Here is a 25,238-nt window from a genome sequence, read left to right as displayed (position 1 = left end):
TAAAAAGTGTAAATTTCTGTTGAAGAGAGAAAGGAGGTGCTCAGCTCCCCTTTAGTCTCTGTCTCCCTTAGATATAGCTTGCTTATCCCAGCAGGAGGGAAAAATGAAGGGTAGATGCTGTGAAGGAAGAGGAGAAAGCCCTGAACACTCACAGGCTACGAAGCCAGGGCAAGGCAGCGTTATCTGCCACAGATGCAGGATTTCTTAGGTGGGTTTTCAGGAGGGAGAGGAATCTCCACCACCATTCAGGCTGCTCTTAACAAAAGGCAGATGGAAAACACCACACAGGGATTCCTGCCTCGTAGCCAGCTGACATCAAGGGCACACTTCAGCAAGCCTCTCCTCAAGGTTACCAGTGACAGACAATCTGTCCCTTTCCATAATAAGTAACTCTAACATTAAATTCTCCTCAAAATCCACATGAGTGGATGGGGTCTAGCAAAAGCCTCTTCCTCTGCTGGTTCCAGAAGGCTGGGGGCAGGCAGGGAGAGGCAGCCCCTGGAGCAGCCTGGACATGGTGGCAAGAAGAGAAGTGCCCCAAGCAAATAAAGCTGGTTGCCTTCGTGCACAGATATGGTCAGACTGACTCGTCACCACGTTAAAAAGAAAAGTGACTTCATGTACTTGGCATCCAAATGCTGGCCACTTGAACGGTTCTCCTGCTGGCAAGATGGACTGTCAGTGTCTCCTATAAGTAGGAGTATGGATCTCCTAAGGTAAGTAGACATGAGAGAAAAGGGAGAAATATCAAAGGAGTGCAAAGTAGATAGCAACAGCTGAGACAGATCAAGAGAAAAACCTCCAGAGATCAAAACACACCAAAAGATGGACAAGATGGTTGAACAGGAATGAAATATCATGGAACAGCTTTTTCATAACTGCTTCAGAAAAGGTCATACTGTATTGCAAAAAGAAGGCAGTGTGTGGGGCTGAGAGAGGTTACTGTAGGCAAACAGAGGCACAGAGAGACTAAGAGACAAATTCAAAGATCACCCACTAATATCACAAATGCTGCAACTCCCCTTTGAGTTTTGGGAGTGACTCAGGAAAGGAAGGATGAGGAAACAACAGCATATAAAAGGGGGAAAAAAAGGATGACATGTGAAAGGCAAAACTGAAATTGTTAAAAGTGACAGAGAAAGGGAAAGCTCTGTTAGTACAATTAGGTCAGTAAATCTGTGATTTTTTCTCAAGAATTTAGTTGCTGTGCTCTAGTTACATGTGTCAGAGGAAAGCCTGCTTCTAGTGGGAAAGTACCCAAACATGATATTGCTCTGAACAGCAAGGTAAAATTAATATATGAAATTCCCAGCCCCAGTCAATAGGCCCCTTGCAGATTGAGGTCTAGAGTAAGTAAAAACAACAAAAAAAATACCACGTAAACAAAGATTAGATCTTATATCCCACCTTAGCATTAAAGACCATTGCTCTGCTGTGCAGAAATGTAATCTCCAGATTATTCAATTTAACACAAGATTCCTTTTTCTTGTTGATTTGAAAACCCCACACCCAGATCACAGATGAAGCAGGAAAAGCAAGGGCTTTCAGAGACCTCAAGTAGAATCTTCCGAGAAACTTGTGGGAGCACACTGTAAGGGTAACAGAAAGAAGAGATGAAGAACAGTAAGAGAGACAAGTTACAAAAGAAAGGGAATGTGCACAACCTCAGGGTAACAATTTTCCTTTTCAGCTGAAGGGATGAATGCTGACCATACCATGAAGGAAAACAAACAACAGGAAGCAGGAAAAGATAGGCTGGGCAAGATTTGCTTTATGCCAACAGAATCACAAAGAGAAACTGTGCTTCCAAGCCTATAGAAAGATGACCCTGAAAGACAAATTTAACACTGCTTAGGCTGGCTATTTTGCACAGATGAAAACATGAGGCAGAAAGGCCAGATTACTTACTGATTTGGCATGTACCAACAGATATATGACCACATCAGATTCTACTCTAAGTGCTATAAAAGAACGGCAGCTGGATGTGCTTTACTCCCTTTCCAGAAAACAGAGATCTTTTTCTGAGCCCTGGACACAACAAAGTCTCATTGCTTATGTGAAATTTCTGTGGCTTCAGCATCCAGGAACATTTCCCCAAATATATACAGTGACCCACCAGGTTGCAAGAGCCCTGGTTCAATTATTATCTCTGATAAGAGTATCGGGAAAGTTGCTAACTAACCAAGGGGACAAACTTTATGTCTAAGGTCATGAAAGAGCAGCATTGAGTACTAGGTATAAAAAGTATTAAAGCCAATGCCACATCCTCCTCAAACAGATGGCCTTTCAGAAAGATTTAATCAGACACTGAAATGCATGCTGCGAATACTCATTACTAGCACAGGATCAGGCTGGGACAAGTGGCCAGCGCTGACGTTATTGCCTACAGGGAATTACCACAGGCATAAACAGGATTTGCAATGTTTGAACCTCACTCTGGATAGCAAGCACGGGGTCCCTTTGTGATCATAAAGGAGAGTAAAGCAAAAAATGTATGATGAGGTGAGCCAGATCTACATGGCAAAAACCCAGGCCCTTATAAGAAGCAACCTCCTAATTTCTTTTGCTTTCTTATCCCCTGTTTTTTCGCTTGTGCTCATCACACCACCACAAAACTCAGGGGCAAAGGCCAGTTTTCTCTGGATGCCACCTTCAAAGCACAATAAGCTCTTGCTCACCTTATTTTACTGGACACGTAAAATACAGCTGTGACCACTCCATGCCCTTCAGTATCAAGAAGAGGAAAAATAGGATATCATCACAACAACCAGCACCCAAAAGAAGGGAAAAAAACAAATACAAGTACTTTTCATCTCTCCTTCAGTGATGGGGGTGGCTTCCTTTAAAAAGCAGGTTTGCCTTTCAATTCTTTCCTCTTCCAGTTTTCCAGAGAAATTTTTACTGCAAACATTATTTGGAAGAGCTCTTAAGCTATCTTTTGATCTCGATTTTCAATAAACAGTATTTTAAGAAATTGATTTTACCATGCAAACACAATTCTTAAAAGTCATTAAAAATCTTGACATTACCAATGACTGAACATGTGAGTTTACTTATTTTCACTCTGGATGACAAAGCCTTTTTTCAGTGCTAAAGATCCAACCCTTCTCAAATAAAAGATATTTCTCATATGCTGTAGATCGGCAAAGCCAAATGTCCATCTTCACTTCTCACAACAGCTGGTGAAAACAAGAGGAAAATACACACAAAACTTACTGACAGAAGCACTTAAGTCCTTCCTCCTTTTACCTCTGAAGGCATCCTGTTGGTTTAGTGACTTCCTGTGGATTAATGGTGCTACAGAGAGCACCTGAACCTCCTCTGTTCTGCCCAGAAAGGGCCAAACTTAGTTTTTTTTGAAGGCCCTCTGAAGGAGCTCCACCACACATCTCTTAGAAAGTGAAGTTGGATTTTCCTGCATACATACTCACATTTTCCTGGTGCTATCTGCAAGATCATTCTTGGCAACTGTGGATATGCAAAGACTTAACCAGATTAAGCACCATGAACACCCTGGTGCTTCAATTTAGTTTCTGTCCATCAGCACAAGTATGCGTTCTTGCAAACTGAAGCATGGTCATCACCTGTACTTGGCACTGCTGAGGATGCACCTCGAGTGCTGTATTCAGTTTTGGGCCCCTCACTACAGGAAAGACATTGAGGTGCTGGAGCATGTCCAGAAAAGGGCACTGAAACTGGAAAAGGCTCTGGACCACCAGTCTGTTGAGGAGTAGCTGAAGGAGCTGGGGTTATGCAGCCTGGAGAAAAGGAGGCTCAGGGGGAACCTTATCACTCTTCTTCAACCACCTGAAAGGAGGTGGGGGTTGGTCTTTTTTTTCCCCAAGTAATACAACAAGAAGAAATGGCATCAAATTGTGCCAAAGAAGGTTTTTGATTTGATATTAGGAAAAATCTCTTTGCCAAAAGTGTGGTCAGTTGTTGGAATATGTTGCCCAGGGAAGGGGTTCAATTACTAACCCTGAAGGTATGTAAAAGTCATGTAGATGTGGCACTTGGTGGACGTGGTTTAGTGGTGGATTTGACAGTGCTGGGTTAATGGGTGGGACTGAACAAAATTAAAGGCCTTTTATAATCTAAATGATTCTGTGATTCTGTGTGAGCAGTGCTCCAAGAAGTCATGGAGATGGCACTTTGAACCCCAGAGTGTAGCTGAGGTGGCTGACATGTGTGAATTATGGGATAGGGACATCACTCCTGTCACCTCCTGAAGAAGAAAAGTGGAGATAGACTGCAGTGCTTGAGAAAGACGAAAAGGGAATGGAGAGAGGTGGAGGCATCAGAGAAAGAATCACAGATGCCAAGATTATGTTGTTAGGCCTGCTGCAGAGTTTGCTGGAGTGGGGCAGATAATATATACACGATACCATCTGCCTATTCCTTGTCTAGAGTCCATGAAGCACTCTGAGCCACAACCAAGGAGACGCTAAAATGCTGCCTTAGAGCAAAGGGTCAGCAACAGCAAGCAGAGCTGCTTGTGCTTGCTGGCAGCAGGTAACCAAGCAGACATTTGCTAACTTCTTGTGGCCACAGTGCCCAAAAAGCCCTGGGCTCACAGGTGTTCTGAGCTGTAGAACTGGAACAGATACAGCAGTAATGCAAAACTCGTCCTGCACACCTCAGGGAGGCAAGAAAGGCACCACTCTTGTTATTTGTTCTGTCCTTAATCCCTCTTGGGCAGAGAGACGCAGAGCTGCATTTCATGATGCAAGAACCTCAGCCAGACACTTCAGCCCAGGCCTGAAACCCAAATATCACATTTGGTAAGCCTGCAGTTCCTCCTTGGAAAGTTATCAACAGGGTGATCAAGAAATTTCAACAGGTGTACAAAAGTAATAGGGATTTCGAGATCATTTCTATTCAAGGTTTTGTGGCTTTATTGTGTTTGAATACCCACTTCAAAAATCCTGAGAAAGTTATAAAACTCATTACATCTTTAAGAAAAATAAAATAAATAATTTTTAAAAAATTTATTCTAATGTGGGAAGGAAGGAAGACAAACCACAAGCAAATGTCTTGACTTTTAAAAGAAGGTGAAAAACTAAAATTCTTTTTAATATAATGCTACAAATTTTTCTCCTCAGAATCACTGCATGCTGCCCAAGCACAGTCACCAGATTTAATGTTCAAAATTTTTTTAACATATTCTAGAGCAATTATACCCTTCTACTAAAAGCAGCAGAAACAGAGGTTTCAGAACTGTGTTCAACTCCATATTTAGCCCACTTTTTCTCTATATCTTTAAAACACACATTTACCTCTCTGGAAAGTCCACACTTCCACCTGACAAGGGCAGTGGATAATGGGATGACCAAACTGTGAGAACAGCCCAGTAGGACAGAATCACAGCATCCCTCCATAGACTTAGAAAAACAAAAGGACCATACTGATCCATTGTTTTACTGACTTTATCAATCAATAAAATTAGATTATTTAATATTGCCATATAGTGTGTATCCTTAAATGGACACCACCTTCTTCCTAACACAAATTTTGCTTGGTTTTCTACAAAGGCAAGAATACTGCACACTATTAGGTGTATAATCCTCCCATCTGCTGTTTCTGTAGAAAAATATTTACTTTTAAACATCTGTATTGCGTTTACACAGTTCAAGCACACACACACACAGCTCCTGGAATGTAAATAGTATTTAGTAAATTTTTAACTAACTTTTCTTTGTAATTGTATGGTTTTCCCTTGACAAGGAGAGGATCAGACTTTTTCAGGAGGATTACCTCTGCTCAACTCATTTCAAGCAGCTCTTGAATAAAATAGTTCATTAGTTCATGAAAAGGAAAGACTCCAGGGAACTACAGGGGAAGGAAGAGAAAAGAACAGAGTGCCACAGTAATTAGGTTTTCAGATTGTCGCTTATCCTCTAGAATGCAGGTACACACACTCATGTTTCTCTTCCCCTTAGGGGAGATCATTGCATGTTTATCCCTGGGAATCAGTGTACCAGAGATTAAAACTCCAACCCAGCCATAATTTCCCAGAAAGATACTAAAAGTTACTCTTCTTTATAGCACGTTTCCTTCGCTAGTCCGTAGAGCAAGAGACGTCCACTCCCCTTTGCAAGTATTTAAATACCTTCATTTCAGAGTTACTCAAAATGCAGTCTTCTGACCTTTTTAGGCTCCCATGGCTGATGCTGAAAAACCAAAGGACTTCCACTCACTAGGAATCCCTCATGCTTGCCCAGGTGTATGGGCAGCCTGGGAAAAGCAGAGCCACTGACTGTAGCTACCAGTGATCAGGGAAGAGACTGGCTAGGAATGAGGATGGAAAGCAGGGAAAACTGGAGGAGGTTGCAATTGTTGACCAGAGGACAGCCTCTTTTGATTTATACCTGGCACAGCAGATTACAGGGCATCCCAGAGCCACACCAGTTAAAAGGAGGCTAAATCATCACCAGGACTGACAGCACTGTACAGTTTCTGTGTGGCTTTACACCACAGGGCTCAAAGAGAAGCATGGCTCTCACTCTTCTCATGTTGTTCTCCTGTCTGCTCTGCATTTGCATTAAAAGCACTCAAGTAGACTGTAAGTCTCCAGCCAGACTGACTGAACAGCAAACTGAGATGCCAGTGAATAGTTCTGAGCTCCTCACTGCTTTGTCATCCTGTCATTCCAAATTGTCTTGAGAACACCAAGAAGCAGCTGATGGCCATCAGAAACATCATCAGATCACTACTGGCCTGGCATGGATCATGTGACCTCGTATTACACATTCACAGCAGACAGTATGACTGGAAAAATCAGGGAAATTCTCCTTGCTAAAGGATGCGTATTTTCAATAATGGATTTTCCCACCGGTCTGTTGTGATTTTCCAAAAATAATCAATAGCCTTAAATTGTTACAGTACAGTTGTTATTACTATGGATTATAAATTAAACTCTGGACTTTTATCTGCTGACAGGGGGCTTAGTTTCAACGCACAGTTGTTGAAGGAGTCTCAGTTTTGAGCACCATGAAAGGCTCCTTCATCTAGACATCATAATTTAAAAGAAGCCAGTGGGTTAAGAACTGAGTTATAATGGGATATCAAAATAGCTCTAACACAAAAAATAATTTGCATATCAGATTATTAAGTGAAAATCTATCAAAGTATTATTTATTGAAGTAAACAGATAGTCTATCTGCCCTGTCTTTGGAAATATTTTGCCTTGGGGAAAAATTTTACCCTCGGCAGATAATCAGGGTAAGGTATTTGAACATTTAAATCTTGCTGGATCCTTTAGAGTAGGTGTTAAGTGGTGCATTAAATTTGTGCTGTTTCTTCTGAGCTGGGTAAATTTGCTCTTCTGTAAATAGTGGCAAAAGCCTTTTACAATAATTTGAATCCATGAATAAATGTAATGTATTAAAATTTCTAAAGTACAGGCATTAAAATGTTTTTGTACATAAGCCAAATGAGTGGAATATCCTGGACTAGAATTATTCGAGTGACCACAGAAAGATAATATATAATTAAAATTACATCTGCACCACAAACCGAGGGGATGAGAGAAAGTGACATCACAGATCTCATATAAGCTGCAAGCGTATTATTAGATCTAAACCTGGCTGTAAAATTACTATCTACCCAAGGGATTATCTTTAGGCATTCAGAAGCATTGTTTCATTTACTGATAGAACAGGGATGATAACAGGCTGACTTTGCTTGTCACATTGTTTTTTGGCCTTCCTTCATTCTTTGTTCAGATTAGCTGTAGATGAGAGGAAGACAAGTTTCAGCTAAATCAGTATCGTAGAGCTTTTAATTGTTTTACAGTTTGCTCCAAAGGCTTTTTTTATTTTTCCTACCCCCTCCCCTTAAGCAAAGAACCCCAAAGCATTTTTAATGGTGATAAAATCAATGGGGAGTAGAAGATGCACACAATGTAACATCTAGGAATGCAGCAAACTAAGGAATACCCATTGGCCTAATGCACCTCAGGGAGACCATAAGACTTTGCTTATAGCTCTCATTATTGGCACAAAGAACCAGTGGCTGCTAGTTATATCTAGGCCTTATTAAAATTCAGTGCCAAAACTCCAGCTGGTTTCAGTGGGTACATTTCATAATTTGAGACCTAGGACAGAGGACATAATTCTCATTCACATGCAGGGCTATCTGGGACACCTCATCTCTACAGATTTAATTTCTGCATTAAATTGAAAGAAGCTGCATTTTGTTCTGTTTTACACACCATTTTTATGTCTCTGGCAAATATTAGTTGCCTATATTTGTAACAACACTCACATGCCACCAACCTAAAACATTCAAAATTCTAAAAGCATGTAATGAGACAGGCAGTGAAAAGGGAAAAAAAGAAAGCCCCAAACTTTCCAGTCACTTTTGAACAATAATGATCCTGAACTGCAAAGGAGATTTAATTTTCATTAAGAAATCCGTCCCTAATAGCCTAACTCCTAGCACTTGAAATAGCTCCCGTATGCCAATTTTGCAAACTAAGCAGAAGTCCAGGAGCAGACAGATCTGCAGGCAGCCATGGAATTGTGCACACACTGTTAAGGCAAACACGGACCTTGCACTTTCCCCCACAGTGTCCTGGTGTTGGGCAGCTACTGCCATGTGTTATGTCCTACAGCATCTCCCAATACCCCTTCCAGCAGCGCCTTAAGCCTCTGGTCCATCAACCACTGTAGCCTGCAAATAGACTGTATCATGCAGATTTCTGCCTCCTGATCTTGTCACTACAATCTTGTTTTTTTCTGTGCTGTCTCTTGTTTGAGGGAGTGACCAGCTTTAGCACAGTGAAAGGTTTAGCCCGTGATCAATCCCCTCTGTGCTGTGGCCACAGAAACACACTGCATTTCATTAATAACAGTTAATACAGCTACCACTTTTAATCCACATCAGGTTGTTTCATGGTCCCTTTTATCCTTTCATAATTCATACACAGAACAGACTTTCCATGCAGACCCTGTTGGCATGAGTCTTTGATTTAAAAACTGTCCACACCTACAGCCACACCTGTAGGCCATCAAAAGTTCACACTGGACCTATGCAGTGGAAATGAGGTGCCTGCAAGCAGCTTATTCACATCACCACTGCCAGAAGATGTTCCTGCAGCACTCAGCCTGGGCCAGGAACCATGTTTATGAATCACCAGTTGCTTGTGGCCAGTCAGTGGTGCTTACCATCCTTCGGATGAAAAGAAAAACAAAGACTGATGAAGGTGGGCTGAAGGAGCAGCAAGCAGCATGTAGTGATAAACTGCAACAAATGTAGAAGTGAGACATGACTGCAGAAAAAGTCAAGGAGCAGCAATATATTTGAATATAAATTTCATTTTTTAAATGTGTCCTGTAAGTAATGTAGGGTAAACCAAAATCCATTTTATCCTGTGGGGTGAAGCTGTGAGAATAAGTTGGGAGGATCCATTCTCACCTGTGCTGTTACTCCATCAGCATTAGACTTCATCTCAGAGAGGCAAGAAGCATCTCTCACACCTCAATATTAACAGCTTCCTTCATGTGGATGCGGTTTCATGCCAATTGTTATGCAAAAATTTGTTTCAGTTACCTTAAAAATGGAATTTTCACTGATATTCTTTGTTTCTCACTACACATCCATATTCATTTCATTAAGAGAAATGAAATGAAACTTCAGGCAATAAAAGGAAATTAAGTGGAATGCAAAAAAATTAAATGAAAAAATATGAAAAGAAATGAAAGGAAACCTAAAGAAATGAAATCTTGAGATTTCATATCCTTTCATGAAATGAAAATTCATTTCATGAAATAAAATGAAAAATCAAATAATAAAATTAAATTAAACAAAACATGGGATAAAGGGAAAGGAAATTTTATAAAAAACAAACTAAAAAAGGAAAATAAATTAAATTAAACAAAGAAATTAAATGAAATCTTGGGATTTCATATCATGAATGAAAATGAAATGAAAAGTCAAGGAATGAAATGAAATGAAATTCAATGGAATTAATTGAAATGAAGTTAAATTTAAAGAAATTAAAGGAAACATACCAAAATGGAATGAGATGAAATCTTGAGATTTCCTTTCCTTTCACAAAATGAGCTTTCATTTCGTGAAAGGAAATGACATGCCAAATCAAAGAATGAAATGAAATGAAAAAACTGAAATTAAAAAAATGAAATTATATGAAATGTAACAAAATTAAATTGAATGAAATCTTGGGATTTCATTTCATGAAAGGAATGAAATGACAAGTCAAGGAATGAAATGAAATGAAATTTAATGGAAAAAAAGGAAAATCAAGGAAAAATAAATGAAATTAAAAGAAATCTTGGGATTTCATTTCCTTTCATGCTTGTTCTTCTTTTGTCCAAAACAAACTTTTGTATCATAGAACCAAAGCACAGGTCTACATTCCAAATGCTTCATATATCAAAAATAGACTTTCATTAAGTGTATGTGCCTTCACATACTTCGTGAAACAAGAGTGACTAAAAACAAACACAAAAAACCTCAGAGTGCCTTATGTCCAAAAAAAGAGGTAACAAATGATTTGCTAACAATGGGCAGCCATTTGTTTACACACTTCAGGCGGTATTTACTGCCTCCCTGTTTAGCCATCTCAGCTCAAATGACTGCTCTAACCAGACATTCAGATTCTTCCCATGTCCCAAAGCAGCTGGAACTGGCACAGGGCTCTGTGAAACCTGCTTCAGTTCTTAGGGAGAGACTGGGTTGAAACACTCAGTGGGGGCTTTTTTTTCCCCTCTGGTCTTTGAGGAAAAGTAGTGTAGACATGACACATGATGTTAGGACAAGAAAAAATTCCACAGGCTTCCTTCTGGATCTAGAAACTGGGCTGAGAAGTCATCCCAGATGCAACTTTTCTGCATCCTTGCTTGAAGAGAAATACTATGAGAAGCAATATTGGAATGTGTTAACAATTCTGCCTGATGGTACATAAAGCCAAAAATTAATCAAATCTTCACTAAAACACTTTGAATATTCAGAGAGATTGAGTCTGTTTTTCAAACAGAGGCTTAATGCCACTTCCAGTTTTTCCTGCAAACATTTGCTTATCCATACATTTATCACCGAAATAGCCTTACCTGAGCTGCATCTTGCTGGTGTCTGTAGACAATTGCATTTTTTACGGTTTGGATAAAGAATTCATTAAGTTCCTTTTGTTTCTTGTTGGGAAAAATGCGTAGCAATGGGATCATTATGAATGGGAAAGAAACTGTAAGAGATTTTAAATAAGAAAACATTGAATCAGACTGTGAGCATATGTAATAGTCCCACTTACTCTTCCTTAATATTATAAAACTTATCAAGCGGGATGTGTTCCTTTTATGAAAACTGATTTTTCCTCTCTTCCTCTCCCTTTAGCAGCCTGTGAGGATGGAAGAAAAAGAGGATTCCCTTTTGGAGATGTCCTGCTGGCCAGGACTCCCTTTCCAGACAGACGCCTTCCAAGCTTGTTTCCACAATGCCTCAGGACTTTGGTCCAGATTTTTGGTGTTGCAAAGCCACCACAACAAAGGGGAGCATTATTCCCCTACCTGCCCAGACAATTTCCCAATACATAGGGAAAGTGGGGGATCTTGAACTGGCCTAGCAGCTTATGGCACAAACACGTGAAATTGGGTATTTTTCATTCCTGTTTACAGCTCTCCAGCAGCAGGGACCGACATGAAGGATGGGGCTCTTTAGCAGGGCCTCTTGCAACAGGACAAAGACTGAGGTTTAAACTAAAAGAGAGCAAATTCAGATTAGATATAAGAAGAAGTGCTTTACAATGAAGCTTGTAAAACAGGGGCACAGGTTGCCCAGAGAGGTGGTGGATGCCCCATCCCTGGGAACATTCAAGGTCAGGATGGAGGGGGTTCTGAGCAAACTGACCTGCTTGAAGACATCCCTGCTCATTGCAGGGGATTGGATTAGATGACTTTTTAAGGTGTCTTCCAACACAGACTACTGTGCGATTCTATTTATTTTGCTTCTCTAAACAGGCCACAGACTCAGGAAGTGGGATATTATCAAAAGGATGCTCTCCAGTCCATACTTTTATCGTCACAACCTAAAAAACTGAGTAAAGTCTTATATTCTAATAAACACCTCATTAACTTATGAACAACTTAAGACTAACAAATCAATAATTGGAAAAATCCTGTCCTGCCAACAGGGCAACTGCATTGTGGAAATTCTCACCACATTAATGAATGAGCAGAAGGAGATGAATCAAGGAATTCCACTCGAAACACTACAGATACTTTTCTTTAATGAAAGGCGCACTGTTCTTAGATGTATAGGGGCACCTTTCTGTTCCTTAAGAAATTGGTTACAAATCACATTTTGCAATCAGGCTAAACGTTAGCCCCAGGGTAATTTGGATACACGACTCCAGAAGGAAACAGTTGATGTGTTGTGAGTACAGCTGCAATCTGTAATGCCAGCAGGATCAGATGGGCACAGGAAACTTTGCCACTGTGCCACCTGATATTACTGTGTGCAGGTCTAGATAACAAGATCATAAAACCCCAAAAACCTTGATTATGCTGTGGCTTACTCAGCTGTGATTCTTACTGCTCTTGAATTATCAAGATCATCACCACCATGAAGCCTAAGCTTTCATGCCCTAGAACTACATGGTTTTATACCCCACTTTTGCATTGCCTAACTATTAATCTAAAATAAATGCATTCTCTTCAGGACACTAGTGATCTTTATCCTTCAGAGCCATCAAACCAGGCTGTGTACAGTGTTCAAAAAAGACTTGGGAGTACTTACACAATCTGTTTATACACTTCCACCTCTTTTCTTCACTGGGTTGTTAATGGGTGAGATTTCGATCTCTACTAAGCAAATCAAGTGCACAAAAATTTTACACTTAAGTCCCAAAGGGCAATTACTCTGTTTTAGTGAGAAGCATATGAAAACAAGTATAGAAACTCAGGAAAACAAGTATAGAAACTCAGGACCCAGAAGCTTTCCTGTCAGATGAACCAGGAGTGTTCCTGGACTCTCCATTTCTGGAGTAAGTTTCATTAATAGTGACAAGACCTGTAGAGCATATGGTGGAAATCTCAAGGGTAGAAGTGGCCTGTGGGTTGCATTCTGAATCCCTCTGAAATACTGTCAGCTATAATACTTCCTACTCTGGCTTCAGCATGAAGCAATTTTGCAATTTGAGAATGACTTTTTTGAAATTACCACAAGAAAGTAGACAAATGTAGAATATACTCACGGATTAGAATGAGAAGAGGCTTAAACAAAGACATTTCAAAGAATGTTCTGCAATTCTTAACAAAGGGGTCATCAGGATTCTTCTGAGAATCCACCTCAGTACCAAAAGCTACGCTACCAACGACATCCAAGGTAAAGCAGTTGTAACACCTGCATTTAGTTGAAGAATGACAAATTATTATCTACAAATCAAATACTCATTAATATCCTCCTCCTATGAACATCACACAGCATTAATTTTTGCCACTGTGTTTCCTTTTGCTTTTAGATTTGAGCTTTGCCAACAAGAGATGTTTCCATCGTTCTGACAAATGGTGATGCCTGGTAATGATCACTTTTTCCACACCTACAAAGTGAACATATTTTCATACAGCTCAGTAATTCCACTAAAATTTTATTAAAAATAACTTAATTTGTTATGACCTATAAATCAAATGTAACACATCAGAGATGCATAAACATTTTCTTAGTATGCACCCTAATAAATGCGATCATTCCTTTCTCATTTTTAACTGCAAAAACCACACCTATTTCCAGTCCAGTCTAAACTCTCAGAGACAAGAGGTTCTTAGATAAAATTAAGGTCCTTAAGGATTTCCTTCTTCTTCTTCATACCTCCTTTGTAATGTAACTCAGTGGACAAAACCAAGAGAAACTGACACCATGTGAAATCTGTATCTCTGCAGAGGAGCCGCCAGTGCTTTGAGAACGCCAAATGATCTGTGGACCACGATCTAGAAACATCAGCACTTACTAAATGGCTCCCTGAATATCTCACCATCTATCCAGTTGTCTTACCATCTTTACTTTCCTAGTAGGCTTTAGCAGCTCTATGAAGTTTTAAGATGGGTGGACTGAGAATGTGAAATATCCTTGGAATTTGATTCTTCTGATCTGTGGTGAAGTAAGCAATGTCTATACTTCCATGATCCTTACGAAAGGCTAATTTCAATCTCTGGTGTTTCAATCTGAGTGAGCGTGTATGAAGGGAAGAACAGGAGCCAGGCCCATTATAACCTGCGTATATTATGTGAATCAGTATTTCTAAATGACAATCTTTGTGACCTGTCATTCTGATCATACCAGAGAAGATTTGAAAGACAATGACAATAATGCAAAACTCACTTCTTTTGGACTTCAACTCTTACACACACACACAAATAAAAAGCATCATTAGAAAGTTAAAATGTTAAAGGGGGGGTGCATTGCTATAAAACAATAATTTCAGAAGGATTCAATCATCTACCTCTCCAAGGTACTGAAAAAAAAAAACAACCTTAAAAACTAAATTTTGAGTTGTTGGCAAAACACAAAACAGCTAAAGACAACTAAGGTCATAGGAGGTTACAGATAGGTCTTTTAATCTGAAAAAACAGCTCCCAAGGCAATTCTGTAAAACTGCAGTGGAATGAGAATCACATTTATAAATACGTCAAACCTGCTGAAACGGTAGTATGCTAAAACAACTGGAAATATCATGTTCCGAGACAGTCAACATCATTCATTTATACTTTCAAAGGGTCTTTTCCAAAGTGTCTCTTGAGAGGTGAAACCCTATAATGGATCAATAGCTAAAACACCACTCAAAGACAAAGGACAAATGGAAAAATGGAAAAGACTGGAAGGACTGAAAAGGTCAATTTTCATCACATCACTAGGCATCTTAAGGTTTCATAGCATCTCTTCACCTGTTTATTAGAGAGATCTCCGTGCATACACACACACACACACTTGCATGTGCACATGTACTTGAAAAAAGATTAATAAATTGTGGCTAAATATCCATTTCTTCTGATGAAACAATATTATTTGTGCTGCTTCAGTTTGGGAAAATCATGAAGAACTTCAGAGGGCACTGACCAACCCAGCAAATGAAGTGTAAGCAAAATGAAGCAAAAATAGTGCCTGTTAGAAAGGATGCATTTGAACTACTACTCCAGATCGTAGAGAAAATGCATCTGCTCAGAGAAGGGACTAGACAGTGTTGTGAACAGTTCAGTGAAGACCTCTGATGAAAGAGCAACAGAAAAAATAATAGGATATTAAATGCATAACAAATGAGAGAAAGTACAATATGGAAAATATTAAAATGTCATTTGATAAATCAATGGTGCATTTTCATCTGGAGTCCTGATCCTGTTTCTTCCCCAAAGGGTGGTTAGATATATTTGACACTAGACCAATTCTTATGTTTGTACATTATTGGCAGCCTGCAGAGAACAGACTGGACAGGGACTGATGCAGCCTTCCTTTGTCCTTCCAGCTGTTAAAACTTCATTAAATAACTGCTAGAAATACATTAGATGCTTTACCAAAATTACTTTTCAAGTATGCAATGACTGTCCCAGGAAGAAAAGGCTTTTATCAGACACACCCTCCATTAAACTATGATCTCCATTTTTTAAAGTGAGGGAGGAAAAAAAAAATCTTTTCTACAGTAAGTGTGAATTTAGAATAACTGCTGCTATTGACTTTTTTTTCCTTTTTTTAAATAACCTGCTACTAATTTTTGGCATGTTGAACATACCTCTGGATATCAAAAGCTTTGCCGGAATCTGCGTAGACTTTCAAGTTACACAGCAGGATGTCACAGGTCTGGTTTATCAGTGGTGTCATCTGGAAAGGAACATATTGAATTGTGAAAAAGCATTACACTGTTAAGAAAAAAACATTTAAAAAATTTAGTTTTAATTATTTTTATCTGATAAATGGGATCAAGCTCTCAGGTTCCTCTGCAGGTGTTGTTAGGCATAGTTAAGACGAAATGTTGGCACTTTCTGCTCAAAATAAACCTACACATGACAGGGATGCCCTTCTCCAGCTCTGGGCCTAAATGAAAGAGGCTGTGTCACCTACCTGACCAGTGGTCCTTGCCCCACTGTGGCTACATACACAGAGAGCTATCAGGCAAAAATGTCCCCCTCGTTGTTTAATCATCCCAAACAATGATTTATCATGCTCTTTACTTGCACTGCATCACATTTAGGTTACATATGCTCCAGGGCAGAAGGAATAATGCTTTCCAAAGTCCTGTAAAGGCATTGGCATCAGTTCTATCCTGCCATCTCTCAGTTTGAGGGACTTAACCTGTAACTAGAAAATGAGCCTGGATACCACTACAAGCTGCTGAGGGCATACTGCAATTGGTACACGAGGAAAGGCTTTTCTCAAGTGGTGATGCCATTAAATGGACATTTGTGTGAATTTTCTCATCCAAGGGTTCTTTCCAGTCACTGACACATGCTGGTCAGGTAGACTTAACCACAGCTTGGCTGTAGCTAGCAGTGCAGTAGTCTCTTCCTTAGAGCTTCGTGGAAACCATAGCACAGGCAAACATCAAGGCCTCATTAAAGTCTCACTTTGTCTCTTTAGCTTCCTACATATGAGGAATCAGACACTTCCCTGATTACACCAAATGGGGGGACAGAGGAAGGGGGTAGCAGCAATCCAGCCATGAACCAAAAGGAATTATATCCTACAGCTCTTTCCCATATAGACTACCAACAGCAGCCTACAACTTAATATCAGTCTTGCCTCAACAACTATGTGTACAAGCATCAGTAATGTACACACAGAAACTTGTCTTTCCTTCCTGAACTACCTCCTTCAGCATACGGATGTCAACAAACATGAGAACAGACTTATCCCACTCCTCAGACATTCTTGTTACCAAAAAAGACTTACTGCAGCCTCGCAGCACACTCTGAGAGCTATGCAGCCTGCCCAGCCAAGTCCATTTTGCTTGGCACTTCTACCTCTGTGAAACTGGCATAACACTTTGTGCACAGGCACTCTGCCATCTTAACACATGGGCAAGACTACACGCAGTCAAAAGGCCAGCGCGGGAGCATCCAATATGTTTTCCAGAGGCACAAGTCTGACTCAAGAATGTGTCTAGCTGCTCTCGAGGTCCCATGCCTATATGAGAGAAATTACATTGCAAAGCAATGTCGATTTGGGCTTTGCCACAGTCTCACAAGACAACTCTGGTACCAGATTAGTGTTTGGTAAAAGTAGCTGTTACACTTTTGGGAGGTGCACACTGCAGTTATGTGGCAGCCTTCTTCACCTTTTGGCTTTCCAAAGAAGGTCCCCTGCAGCAAGCTTCTTCTCAAAAGAAGCTTCAACCAAATTAATACATCTCTGTTCAACAGATTGAACCAAGGTGAAATACTTCATAATCTCTGGGTCTAGGCCCCCTCAGTGAACTGAACCAGCCAAGGAGAACAAAATGAAAATAAATTTTATAACAGGTATGATATTTCTGAGACAGATGGTGATCATTTCAGATTTTTCTTTTATTGCCTTATTTTCTCTCTTATTCTTCATCACATCACCAGATCTGTAACCAGCCAGCTGGTTGCTATCACTTTTCAACAGCTGGCAGAGACATCAGGGGCACGTATGTCTGGCCAGGGCATCCCACAGCAGCTCTGCACTTTGCACATTCCACCAGCCTTTAGAAATACTGTTGCAATTTTTTCCTAGCCATGAGGTATTTTTATGAGTAAATCTAATCAGGAAAGCATGGAGGGGGTCACATGGATTTGATTTACTGTTAGCATGATAATAACAGATTCATGTCAATGAGACAATTATTTGTATATGAAAGCTACAGGGGATATCTACTCTGGAATCCTAGGTTGGGTTTGGGTTTTTTATTCCCATGGGGGACATAAATTAGTGCAAGATTGCAAACTACAAAGACCACAGACTGAAACATCCTCAAGTCTCGTAACACCTCAAAATCTTTGTCTAATTGTCAAACAAAATAAAGTAGTGTCAGGGGAGGTGAACTATACCAAACATAGAAACTTGACATGTTGATCTACACTGCCTTGGGTATCAGTTACTTCCCATACATTCTGATTTGCCAGTCAGAACACAAAACCTGCATAACCTGCCTGAGATTCAGTTCTTGGTGGGTAAATAAACCCCAGCTGCTTTGTGTTCAGATTGGCTGAGAGTAACAGGATGAAGAAAAATCTAAACAATATGGTCCCTGTAAATATTTGATCTGACAGTTATCTAATAGCAAGAGTAGCCCAGAGTCCAAATTTCTTTCTTTCTGCCAAAGAAGAGCATTTGGGGTTAGGGTTTTCATGATGCCAGGGGCTTTGCTGTATAAATCCTGCCAATATGCTATTTGGCACATAACAACAATTAGCTTCTGATTCTGCATATGCACAGTGCATGTGGATCTTTGCACTATTCAAAGGCATCGGAGTCACATTCCTCTAGTTAGATGTGGCCCTCAGTATTCATCAGTATTATTATTCCCCTTATTATTAGTATCCAAACTAAAAACTAGAAGGCTGGATCATATTCACTGTAGGCAAACACAGTGGAGACTTTACTGTTCACAGACAGCAAGCAGAAATCGTGTTGGGCCTCTTGTCCCACAAATGTTATGAAATAGAAAGGAGGGAGAAGGAGAAAGAATACATCCCTAACAGAAGAATTGCTTCTCTTCCAGATTTCAAGTCCCTGAATAAAACCAGAAAAAGAGCAGAGTGTCAGAAAGATGTTTTGTGAGAGGATTTGTTTCCATCACTTGAGAGTGCAGCTGTGCTATTCCTGGGCACAACTTACCAAAATGAGCAGCTCAACAAGATACTGGCCTGTGGCTCAAGTTTATGCACATTTCATGTACCAGTTTTTACATCAGTGATTTGCTTTGCCTTTTGTGTTGTTTAGTCCAGCAACAACAGCAATTTCCAGAGACACTCCCAAAATGCCTTTGACCAATGTGCACAGACTAAAAGCAAATCAAGGAAGTCTTAATGGTTGGACTGTCAGATCTTACGTCCTAGTGGGACATGAAAGATCTACACACCTGAGAGTGACACTAGAGGATTTTTCTGCACTGTTCTGCCATGTTATTACAAGATCTGCTTTATGTCTCCCTTTGTTTGAAAGAAATGCTTCAACACAAACTCCACAGGTTATTTAGGACAATGCTAAATTAAGCTGTGCTCTCTTCTTTAATTTTTGTGTTCTGTTTTGTTTAAATGGTTTGTTAATGGAGGAAAGGATCCCTGGCATACTGATAGGAGATGACAAGACTACTGCAGCACCATCAGAATAAATAAAAATCAATAGGTTTTCTGCTGGTGTTGGCTGTAAAAGAGAGTAAAGCTATTTATCAAGTCTGACAAGGGGTCCAAAACTGCAGGATCATCATAGGCACCACAGTAAAAAGAAGAGGAACAAAATAAGAAATACTAAATAGGGAATCAAGGTTGGTACAGCAAGATCACTAACATGTCAGCTTGTTTCAATACATAACAGTTGAGTAGAGCATGACAGGAACACTGGGAAATGTTACTATTACTTAGAGCCTCTAGGTATTATAATTCACCAATTCCTCATGAATTAGATCTTGGATCAACTTTCAGTGATTGGTGCTGTTCCCACTTAACAGACAGAAGTTGTTTCATGTGCAGAGAATTTAAGTAGCTCCTGTCAGATCACCCACAGGCAGTCAGCGGCAGAGCTGGAAGTGACATTTCTTGGGTTTCCTGCCTCCTGTCTCTCATTTCTCATTCTTAGTGCTCCCACAGCAATGGCACTATGTGGTTCATTCAGGGGTCTTACTGGAAAGAGCTTATTATTAGATCTGCTACCAAATCCAGTGGCATCTCACATGGGATGCTCCCCAGTCTTACTGCAGGATCAAGCTTGTAAGTCTATTGCTTTATTCACCACCACTATAGTATTTGTGTTCAATGCTATCCAGCCAAATCTTCCTTCAGCTGGAGTGGACTCCTTTGGTAATCCTTACATGCTTGATAGAAAAAGAGAATTAAAAAGGGAGAACGCCCAAGACATAGAAATCCATAAAAGCAACAGTGAAACAGTGCACAGCTTTTAAAGACAAATTGAGAAAAGAGAAAGCTGGAGAAGATGTCAGAAACTCCTGGAAAATGTTAGTAAAACAACTCTCTGCAGACACACAGAAATCACTATATTGGCTACCCAACAACTCTATAACCTCTAGTTTCAGTTCATTTCCTGTAACTTGGAAAAATTCAAAAATTCTGGAATCATCTCTTCATCATTTGCTGGCTGGCTGTTGGAAATATTTGCCACACTATGGGGAAATTCCTCAAGCTCAGTGAACTTCTCAGTGACATTACACTGCTTCCTTGATGTGACAAGGGCAAAGCTCGCCTCTCCCCGCAGCCCTAGGTGCCTCTGCGGAGCACTGCAGGTTGAATCTCAGCAAAACACATTAGCTCTGTCTTGAGCCTTGTCCTCCAGCAGCCAGGCCAAAGTGGCTTCTCACTTGTCATTCGTGCTAGCCCTGAAACTGTCCTTTCTTGAGTTTCTGAAACAGAGATACCAGGAACCTGTGTCTCTGAACTCTCTGTCCCGTGGTGCATCTTTCATCTGAAGTGATTGTTACAGGGAGCACAAGGAGTTGTTAACATTTCTTGCTCTGTCACAGGCTAACAGCTCCTAATTCTTTTAGAGCATCCAGACAGACAAGCCTATGTTTGGAGTGGCACTAGGGGCTGCAGCACTCAAGGGGAACCGCTCTCCAAAGACACTCATGAGGTCTGCAGTCTCTCCAGTGTCACTGTGGAGTATGCATAGAGGAACAAAGCTAAGGCAGTCATCCAGAGTGAACAGAGTGGAAGACTTCGGTGTGGGATTTTGTCAAAGGAATTGATATCTTGGAAGGAGAAGTAAGGAATGTCCTAGTAATATTTATAAATATGTATAAAATAGCATATCTAGGTTCTAATGCAATAAATTAGTACCAAATTTGTGTTTGTAATTCAAAGCAGAGAGGAAGGGTTTATTATAAACAGGATGTCATGCAGATAATGCTGGATACTCTGTAGTATGGCCAATACTAGAATATGGTATTTTTGTTTCCATGCTGCTGTAGAGGTTCTGAGAGAGCACCAAATATGGGAGAGTTAAAAAGTGAGATCATAATTAATGAGCATTGATTTCCTTTGTGAAGTGTTGGTATGGCTTCTAAATTAAGCAACAGCAGGAAAAGCACATGGGCAAGGACTTAAGTTGCATTAACCTCAAATCCTAGTATTGCTAACATATTTGAGTAGAAAATGAAATGCAAGGCTGAGGAGCACATCCGTTCAACAGAGGTTCCTAATCTCACACAGGCTTACTACAAGTGTCTGTCTGTGTTGGGATGGACAGACTTCGGGGGAAGGCGTGGGGGAGAAAAGCAAAGTTGAACCTTTCAGAGGGACCCGTCCCACTCCTCTTTTTCCCACTTGCTGTTGAATGGGAGGAGAAAGTGACAATTTCCAGGTCACCCTAAGCCCATGTACAGTCACACGCCTTCCCACAGAGCTTGGAAGAGGCAGCATGGGCAAAGCTGATTATCAGGCTAAAAATAAATATCTCAATCTTTGCATGCAAGACAGCTACCAGGCACTGGCCAGACCTCCATTTTACCTCCTACCATTATTCCTGCAGTCCACCTCCACCAAGAAGCCGTGCAAAGGGAGTGCCACGACTTCTCCTCCCAGCCCAGTTGGATCAGCCAGACTCTGCAAAGCCATGCATGCCCAGCCCCAAAGCAGGATCCCTGAGCCTCCACTCTCCTGCCCTCACCGTGCTCCTCAGCCAAGCCTGCCTGGCAGGTGCCGGCAGAGGTTGTCTCCACAAATTGAGGGGAGTGCAGCGTTATCTTTTGCTAGTCCATGAGCAAAGAGCTGATGACCCGCAGTAAGGCAGATTAATTTCCGCCAGCAAAATGCAAAACTCTCCTCTCCCCACCACGCCACGTGCAACTAATCGCTTGCATATTTAAACACCCTTGCCTTGCTGAAATTTCGTGATGGAGTTGGTGACAGAGCAAATGTCAGGGCGCATAACCAATGGCATTGTCAGTCGTGATTAATCAGCATCTCCGCCAGGCTCATGGCCAATTAGAATTTACCATAATAAGGAGGTGACAGCCGGCGTTGCTAGGCGACCGCTGTCTACAGAGCCGGGAGAGCCAGACACATTTAGATGTTACTGTGGATTTCGACAGCGGCATGTCAAAACAACACAAGCGTCTGCCCAGTGGAAAATTTTACAACCCAGGACTGGGCACCAGCGTGAGGCATGATTCCCTTTCAGAATAAAACATAAAAATGAAGAGGTGATTTTTTTTTGTTGTTGTTGTGGGTTTTTTTTTTTGTAGTTCTCCTTGAAAGAAGACTTTAGCCAGTCAATCATTTATATACATTTAATTAAGAGATATCGTATCACTGGAACAGGACTTTGTTACTGGGTAATGGGTTCCCATGGCTGAGCAAATGCTGATACATTTATAGGAAATTAGCAGCAGGTCAGCACAGAGGCATTTATTTTCAGTCAGAGGTATTTATCTGGCAATGACATTCTGTTCCAGTGACTTATTTTATTATATGAAAGGATTAAAGAATAAAAGGAGGGAAAGGGAAGGAGATGGAGAAATGAAAATAGACTGACAGCAGTTCCTGTGTTAACATGAGAGTTGCTGACTCTGCACATCAAGAAAAGCTATGTTCCAGCTGGGAGCAATAACCTTTCCTGGACTTAAGCTTACTCCTAATAGGGCAGAGAGGAAGGGGTCAGGGTCCTTCTTGAGTATGCTATACTTTCATGGACAAACTGACTTAAACAGAGGAAGACTGAGAATCATATCCTCAGATGAGCTATTTGGATTTTCACCAGTCTATGATCTGAACCATGCCATATGGAAGCTCTGCTGCATGTGCTCTTCAGGTCTAAATAAAGTGGCACAAAGTAGCAGGTTTTACCTATCCTTAATATGGACCTACATAAAGCAGATGCCTGCACAGGTCTTCTAAATTATGAAAGCAGCAATGTCTACACCTTACCTCTTTCAGTTTGGTGTCGCTGAAGGCTGGGGTCAGGAGGCTCCGCACGTACTTCCATCTGTCATCACGAAGACAAAGGATGCTATCAAGCATTGGCTTGGATATCAAGTTCGGCTTCTAAGTTGAAAGAAAACATAATTCAATTTTAACACAAATGCAATTATAGCTACTCAAGACTCTGGAATTTGGGAAGATTGTTCAGGAATGGCATTGCACTGTTGTCCCATGAAGAGAGGTTCAAATCAGTCCCAAACACCAAGCTACACATGGATGAGGCTGGAGAAAATTTCTCTTTTGCTGTACTCATTTTCTCTTGGGCTTTAAAAGTCCTGGACCAACTCCTCTCTCAGACTGCTCTGGTTCTGATGCTCCTGCCGTTCTCCTGAGATCGCCTTCACCGAACCTTGGCTTCTTCTCTATCTTTCTAAGGTGACTGGCAAGAGGACTTGTCAACACTCCCTCTCCGTGTGACATGAGTGCCAACGCACAGCATGCTGGTGTTGGTGGGGGACACAATTTCTGGTGACAGCTGGTATGTCAGACTGTTACATGCATTTTAAAAGTCTTCAGAAAATATGTTGATTAGAAAGCAAGTCCCAGTCCTTACTCTGTTTACAAGGAACACTCTCACTAAGAAGTTGTGGCCTGTGACTCTTACAGCTGCAGCAGTTAGTCAAATATAGTAGCTTAAAGCACTGCTCCATGAAGTTCTGTACCAAAATGACTGCTGTGAATTTACTAAATCTTTCCTGCCATCTACGAAATTCTTGTCTAGAAAACAGTGGTATTCACCAAGGAGTAAAATGATATAAAAGACAAAAGAGAAAGCACATCAGAAAACAACACACTTCTGACTGGAAGAAGAATCAGAAGATGTCCAGCCCTACAGCACAAAATATTACATCTTATACTATGTCAGAAGATGTTTCCTAATTGTTCCTGAAGATCTGCAATAACAGAGATTCAATAACCTCCTCACTCAAACTCTTCGAGTGCTGTACTACTTTTACTGTGGTAGCACAATCTCTCTCTCTTGCTGAAACTTGTGTCTTTGTGCTGTCCAGGCATATTGCGGTCATCTACTCCACACAACACCATTTCACTGAATACACACTTATCAGTTATGCTATCTAGGACTGTTTTCTCAGTGTTGGTCTGTTCCTCTGCATAGTCTTGCTGATTTACTTCTTTCTTAAGGTCAGTCCCTCTGACCCAACATGGTACTCCAGGCAAGAAAGTACATCCCCCCCCGCCTCCTCCCCCCCCGCCCAGGACATTCTGCACGCTCTATTCCTCTCTATTCACCCTTTCACCCTGGAATATTACATACCACAGCATGACACTGTACTAATGAACTGGTTTGTGGTTCCCTGCAACTTTCAGACTTCTTTCTGAACAGTAACTCCCTAGGAAGTTATTCCCCAGCCTTTCTCCTTAAAGCTGGTTTCTCCCCAGAGTCATATGTAGAACATGTCTCTTTGAACTATGACCATTCCCTTTAAGATTATCTGCGCAACTGAATAACACCACCTCGAATTTTAGCCCTTTCTTTCATAGCCTTTTTCATCCTTACCAGCTTTCTACATAAATTGTTAGCATACTCGGTGCCAACATCTAAATCATTAACAAAATTTCAGAACAATTCTTCAAAGAAGACACCCTGTGCTCCTCCCTTCCCTTCCAACAGTGGACTGTTCCAAAACACATTTCAGGCATTGTACAGCAATGTCCTCCAGAAAAACCACCCTAAGATTGGTGGATGTGGGCAGAAGGTCTACACTTCTCTGGTTACCAGGAGGTACAGAGACATTCATTTGTGCATGTGAAATCTTCTGGATACTGCAGCAGCAATACAGTTCCCCATGTTACCAGTAGAAACAGTATCCATTTTACTGGGAGAGACCCAAACAAACCAATGATTTTGGCCATCCCAATGCCATCTGTTGATCCCTTTTATCCTCTGACCCTTCCTTTCAGTCCTTCTTTCATTACTACAGTGCATGTAGTATGAAAATGAATTCTTACAACCTGTTACACACCTGGATACGTCAATATCATTTTGTGCCTCACTGTTTCCAATTTTATTGCCATTACATGCTATTTTTTAATCCTTTTTCTTGGAAATCTGACCTACTTTCCACTCTGTAAAAAAACAACTTCTCTTCAGGAGCCATG

General features: G+C 40.7%; 1 protein-coding gene across 1 annotated transcript in view; it reads right to left on the bottom strand.

Moving 5' to 3' along the window:
* The window catches only part of TBXAS1 (thromboxane A synthase 1), a 227,867-nt gene that overhangs the window by 77,385 nt on the left and 125,244 nt on the right, over positions 1-25,238 (bottom strand). Inside the window, exons 5-8 of the mRNA XM_041486019.1 lie at positions 23,064-23,180; positions 15,737-15,825; positions 13,211-13,359; positions 11,073-11,203 (exon numbers count right to left, since the gene is read on the bottom strand). Coding sequence (XP_041341953.1) covers positions 11,073-11,203; positions 13,211-13,359; positions 15,737-15,825; positions 23,064-23,180 — 486 coding nt within the window. The remainder of the gene's footprint in view (positions 1-11,072; positions 11,204-13,210; positions 13,360-15,736; positions 15,826-23,063; positions 23,181-25,238) is intronic.

The sequence above is a fragment of the Pyrgilauda ruficollis genome, unplaced genomic scaffold, assembly GCF_017590135.1.
Source record: "Pyrgilauda ruficollis isolate IOZ18807 unplaced genomic scaffold, ASM1759013v1 scaffold73, whole genome shotgun sequence".
Taxonomy (NCBI): domain Eukaryota; kingdom Metazoa; phylum Chordata; class Aves; order Passeriformes; family Passeridae; genus Pyrgilauda; species Pyrgilauda ruficollis.
The sequence above is the reverse complement of the archived record's forward strand: the minus strand, read 5'-3'. Positions and strand labels throughout refer to the sequence as shown.